Raw genomic sequence first — 6541 nt, forward strand, 5'->3', positions numbered from 1 at the left:
GCCCTTAACCATACGTGTGGCCCTTCTCTGGGCCCCCTCCAGGTTATCCGCATCCCTCTTGAAGTGCGGCACCGAGAATTGCACGCAGTACTCCAACCGCGGTCTGATCAGCGCCCGATAGAGGGGAAGTATCACCTCCTTGGATCTATTCGTCATGCATCTGCTGATGCACGATAAAGTCCCATTGGCTTTTCTGATGGCTTCGTCACACTGCCGACTCATGTTCATCTTGGAGTCTACTAGGACTCCAAGATCCCTTTCCACTTCCGTGCCACCCAGCAGGTCATTCCCTAGGCTGTAGGTGTGCTGGACATTTTTCCTCCCTAGATGCAGCACTTTGCATTTCTCCTTGTTGAACTGCATTCTGTTGTTTTCTGCCCACTTGTCCAACCTGTCCAGGTCTGCTTGCAGCTGTTCCCTGCCCTCCGGCGTGTCCACTTCTCCCCATAGCTTTGTGTCATCTGCAAACTTGGACAGAGTACATTTCACTCCCTCGTCCAAGTCACTGATGAAGACATTAAAGAGTATCAGTCCAAGGACCGAACCCTGTGGGACCCCACTTCCCACACCCTTCCAGGTCGAAACCAACCCATCCACCACGACTCTCTGGGTGCGACCCTCCAGCCAATTTGCCACCCACCGGACTGTGTAGTCATCCAAGTCACAGCCTCTTAACTTGTTCACCAGTATGGGGTGGGATACCGTATCGAAGGCCTTCCTGAAGTCTAAGTATACAACATCCACCCCTCCTCCTGTGTCCAGGCGTTTCATAACCTGGTCATTCCAGGTTGGAATGGGGCCCTAACATCTGCCTGCATCCTGAATTTAAATATTAACAGCTCTGTTTCCTTTCCTCTGGGGGAAGTTAAAAGGTTCCTTCCACCAATATTCAGTCTTAAAAGAACCAAAATTATTGCTTTATTGGCTTCTACAGCGAAGGGAAAAAATGAAAGAAAACTGAAAATAGTTTTTGAAGTTCTGCATTTGAGCTTAATCATTTACATTGAAAATGCTTGAGAACTGAAGACAATTGGTTTCAGAATAATCTGACTACTTGCCCTCAGCCACAGGCTAACTTTACAACCTACAACTATTTAATCTTTTTCTGAAAATATAACATTTTCATACTTATCTTCACTACATAAAAAGAAAGCTATCCTTATAAACTCATATGGCATTTCTATATGTTATCTTATTGCACAGCATTCAGAGGTCTCTGATCTTTTTACAGTTCCTCTGAACTGGACATCTAGGGTATCACTTTAGGCATCGCTTAGTCATGTCATCATTATATATTTCAGTTACAGCTAGAATTAACCAATTTCAAGCACACTGGGTCAATCAAATGCACATGAAATAGTTTCTAAATATCCTAAGTTAGTAGTTAGAAAGAATTAGGCACATACCCTAAAATTTGTTAAAACATATTATATCACGCTCTTCATTAGTCAATACACTAGTGATTCAAATGATAGGTAAATTTTGGATTAGAACTCCAGTACTGATCACCAGCACAAGCCTTAACAATGAATTTAAAGCAAAAATAACAAAAATACAAAGAAAACAAAGTGTTATGTAAAATGGTATGAAAGTTAACTCAACAATTCTGGGTCAAAAAAGACATTTCAAATTTACTTTTAAGATTAATGGTGAATAAAACTGCATTATGAGTGACAAGAGGCATGCAACAAGAACACATACACTGATAGCTGAAACAGGGTCAGAGTTTACATAGGTGACAGCAGGCCGATGACTGAGAGCATTTTTCCAAGAAGAAAGCAGCGAGAGCAAGAGCTCAGGAATTGAGCCCCGTTGGCAAAATGACTTGATGAGAAAAAGGAAGAAAGTGATGAAGTCACAAAACAATGCACAAGAGAATAAGCGATTATGTAACCACTAGATAAGTACTAAACAAATTCTTTCCTAACAAACAATACCATAAGTAAATTTAAACATGTATGTGTTTTTAGAACACATGACCAAAGTACTGAAGTTAGCAACAGAAGGGCAAGAACTGATGAGATTTCTGATCTCTTAAAATGCTTCAAAAATACTGTCAATATCAATTTGCTGCTCAGAAATAGCCAAACAGCAGAAAGACGACAGAACAAAAAAGCTCCAGGGAGCATGAACATGCCAGTCAAATACAATCTCTGCAATTGTCATCAGTTCAAAGTGCTCTTTAGACTCGAAATAGGCCTATATATCATTTAAAATTTAAAACATTTTCTGAAGCTTCGTAAGACTGCTTCTATGCCCTAAGTCAAAAAAATTCAAAGTCATTGTAACTATAACTGTTTCTAAGCTTGGAATGTATATGAATTGTCAGTCTCAGGGTATCGTCAAACAGTGCCTCTCACATTGACTGTCAACTGGTTATGAACATTTTACTTGCAATGTACAGACACAAAACAAAACAGAAGTGTGATAAAGCATGGATTATAATATGACCAAACATTAAATTTCTGCCTTCTCCCTGGACTTAACCTGATTTCACATTGATTTACCCATAAGATCCTATTATCTCATTAATCCTACGCAAGCCATTACTGATTATTCATAACTTCCAGTGCAATAGTAGGGAGGTCATTGCATCATATTAACGACAGCACATTCAAATTGCCTTCAGCTGTGAAAATAATCTCTTCAAGAAACTAAACTGTGAGACAGACCAAACAGAATCCAGTTTAAACAAACCCACTGGTGAGAAAGAGATCAAGGACATATTTGGTCTGGAGCACATGCTATCTTTCAGTTTAGGTCAGACAAACTTAAAGACACTTGAAAAACCTTTTATAAGTTTAGACCTGGTGAGTGATTCATAAAATGTCCAAATACAAGGGGAAAAAGACATTTGGATTGCTTCTGATGCTGCATCACAAATTGTATTTACACTCCTTTCCTCCTCCCTTATTATTCTCATTTCTACATGCATAGATCTTGTTATTGTCAACCCTTCAGATGACAGCTGCAATATACTTTGCATAACCAGAAAGACAATTAAATCAAGCAAAGAGATGTATAGTCAAAGCACTTACCCAGCCAGTTCCACTTCCTTGGGTTTTAGTGAACAATAATGACGAACCTTGTAATACTGCCCATGAGGACGTCCAGTTTTTTCTACAATTAAAATGACTAATCTTTATATTTGTTTCCAAATAAAATGAAACTACTTCAAAATCTGCCCTCTGCTGAAAAGCAGACTTACATGTTAACTTAATTAACAGTGTAATGATTGCAATGATCGTTAGCAATATCAGTTAAGTCTGAATTACTAATATGTTTACAGAGAGGAATTTGTATTAAATAGTCCCAAGCTGGCCAAAGTTTCCAAATCAAACGGACCTAAATAGCAGTGAAAGCCTTCAGTTTCACTAGAAAAAAAACACTGTATAATTATGCCCAAACTGCTAGATACTAAATAAATTATATCAAAACACTGCATCATTTTGAGATTAACAAGGCACTGTAGCCCATACCAGCAAAGAATCCAGGTATTCAACATCTGACACAAATTAACTTACATGTGTAATAAAAGGATATTTCTTTTGAGAATTTACATGCAGAAAATAGAGGCAAGCTATTCCAGCAGCATAACAAATCCATATTCATCCCTCAGCACCACCCCCCACTCCTCACAACTGTCCCTTTATGGCTAAGAAACATTTAGTCTTCTTACAGATGTGGGGAACCCCTCCCCACAAATGGAAATGTATTTTAAAATGGGCGTGCCCTGGTGCTGAAAGCAGCACATGCCTAAAAGAGGCATTGCGTTAGTTGGACCCGGCTCGCCCAACATCTGTATAGATTGGGCACTTCCGCAGGGCTTTTGGCGCTTTTATCAATTGAATCAGCTATTAGATAGAAGTGCCAAAAAGCCCCGCTGAATCACCCAATTTATACAGATGCTGTGGAGCCAGGTTGAACTAATGCGCTGCCCCTTCCAATAAAGCGCTTTTTTTCCCACATCTGTCAGCACCCCAAAATCCTTGTCTTCTTTGTGCAAGTATGGCCAAATTACTTCTTTCTAAGCAGAAATCCATGAAACTAAAGAAAACACTAGACCTAGGCCATTTCACTTAAAAGTTCTGCCAGGAAAAAATGCATGCGAGTTTAAAGATGTTAACCTTCAGAATACTGCATGGAAGAACATACATCAATTAACTGGAAAAATGTACCTATATATAGCTTATATACTTTAAAGAGGCTAAAATTCCCAAACTTATGCCTCACTACATCTGTGTATTTTTTATAAATTTAAATTATAAACCGTGTTGGTGGCACTAAATAAAAAAATCCGAGAAATTCGGAAGAAATAACTCATCTAGTCTGAAAGTCAGATACAGGAGTCCATATTCTAGGCACACAGCAGATTGGCACTCCTTTGGTAGCTTACTGATATGTAAAACATTTCATCTTTCATTCTTTAAAAAAAAAAAAAAGTTTTGTTCAAGTGAGAATTATGAACTAATATCCTTCAAATGCCAATTCTGTAGTTCTGGTGCCACGGGAGGGCTTTAAAATATGTGAACTACCTCCATTGTCCAACATAATTAACTATTTCATAGCTGGGCCAGCTGCTGACTGGCTCTATTTCACAGTTTGTTCCCAGAAAAATACTTGTAAAACAGTGTTGAAAATAAATTAATCTTAGTACTGAAAAAAATCTATCAAGGCCCCAGGCCAGGTCCAAATCCAGTCCAGGGAATGGGATGGCTCTGCCGGCAGTGACAGCAACTCCAGCCCCTGTCAGATACATGTGGTGGCAGCAGTTAACTCCAGCTCTTGCCACATGCTCCATACTAGAGATGGAGCAACAGCAACCAAACACAGATTTTGTGCCGGGGCAGGAACTCTGGCATGAAGCACTGGTGATGACTCCAGCTCTGGATTTAACACAGGTCAGTGGGGCAGACAACTGATTAGCTGGGGCCAGAGTGGTGGTGATGGCCGAAGTAGCTGGAGGAGGCCTGGGGTTGTGCCAGCCCTTGCCTGCCTTCCTGCTGCTGATTGCTGAACACTCTGGGGTTCTACAGCAGCCCTCATCCCTTTTTTCCAGTGGCCCCCTGGTAGCCCAACAGGCTGGATACAGCCAAACCTGGGGTAGATCAATTTGGAAGGCAACAAATTTCTAGTTAAACTATCAACTTATGCTGACATTAGGAAGTGAATAATGGATAATCACACCAAAAAATATTTAGGTGAACCTTTGGATTATTAATTGATCTAGCCTCAGGATATTATAGCAGCCAAAGCATAATTGAGTACTTTCGAGTAATACAAAGCTTCAGCAAGGGCTTTAGATACCAGACTACCACTGTTAAAAGCCTAGTGTCTTCAGCCTATTGAGAAGATCATTACTATTGCAGTGGGGGAAATGCTGCATCTCAAAGTGAAACTGAGATAAATTTACACAAAATTATAACAAATTCCACCTGGAAACAAGATATTAAAAACCTGTTTAGCAATAATTACTAATATGAAAATCGTAATATTTATTCGACTATTATTTACACTGATAACTACCCAATTCATAAATCAATAAAATAAAGACCAAGAAGATAGAATTGAAGTACAGACTTACCGAACTTTTTTCCCATTTTCTGTAATTTTTGTCACATTTAATAATCCATACTTCTCTTGACCCTGTAGTATCAAATAAAATACCACATCGATAAATAAGAGATTCTTTAAGCTTGCCATCAGTAAGTCCTAAACTTAACCCTGCTCCCTCCCTAGTAATAGGCTTCCTGCATTGGGAAAATTTTGGCTCATCTCCGACACTCACAATTGTAATTAGTCTACTTCAATGTAACAAGAGGAGTAAAAACGGAATGACTGTACAGAATTAATCATTACCATTTAATAAATAGGCAGCTGCCCCAAATCAAGACCTGACATTCAATAATTAACTGGACTTAAATTCTTTGTCTATCTGGTGAAGCATATTAGAAACTGAGGTATGTATATGAAGACATCTCTGTTGCTGACATATTTACCATCTTTATCCTTAAAACAGGGTTAGTTGAAGAATTAACTAATTAACTGAATTTAGAGTTAAATTTATTTTAACAAATACCTCATATTTGAAAATAAATTTTCTATTGCGTCTACAAAGCATTATTTACTTTAGCTTAAAAATAAAAAAGGTAAAATATTTTTTGATAGCCTATATATTATTTTCCTTTCATACAAAGGTTTAACTATTAAAACTACAAACTATTTAGCTGTTTTATGAATTAGAGCACTTGAAACATCTGAACATGTATATCAATTTGCAGTTCAAATTACTTGATTCATTAGGCAGAACTTAACAAAAGGTATGCCCTTGTAAGTACAAAGTTAAATATTTTCAGATGTTATGCAAGATTAAGATTATATACAGGCATATTTATAAAATAAAATTTAGGGTATTACTCTTATATATGTACTATTAGAGAATGACAGGATTTCATCTTCATTCTACCAATACTTTCCGCCAGCTCAATTTAGTCCAAACCAGGGGTTGGCAACATGGCAAAAGAGGCCATTTTGCTTGGCA

The 6541-nt window shown here is 38.2% G+C and overlaps 1 protein-coding gene across 8 annotated transcripts in view; it reads right to left on the minus strand.

The window, feature by feature from the left end:
* ARHGAP12 (Rho GTPase activating protein 12) overlaps positions 1-6541 on the minus strand; it is a 140029-nt gene that overhangs the window by 25340 nt on the left and 108148 nt on the right. For 6 of the 8 annotated variants that reach the window (XM_025208484.1, XM_025208483.1, XM_025208489.1 and 3 more), the window contains 3 exons: positions 5585-5646; positions 3039-3120; positions 1702-1824 (listed from right to left, as the gene is read on the minus strand). In XM_025208484.1, the coding sequence (XP_025064269.1) occupies positions 1702-1824; positions 3039-3120; positions 5585-5646 (267 nt within the window). The remainder of the gene's footprint in view (positions 1-1701; positions 1825-3038; positions 3121-5584; positions 5647-6541) is intronic. The other 2 variants (XM_006027290.3, XM_025208488.1) reach the window with 1 other exon arrangement.

This window comes from Alligator sinensis, unplaced genomic scaffold (genome assembly GCF_000455745.1).
Source record: "Alligator sinensis unplaced genomic scaffold, ASM45574v1 scaffold309_2, whole genome shotgun sequence".
Lineage (NCBI taxonomy): Eukaryota > Metazoa > Chordata > Crocodylia > Alligatoridae > Alligator > Alligator sinensis.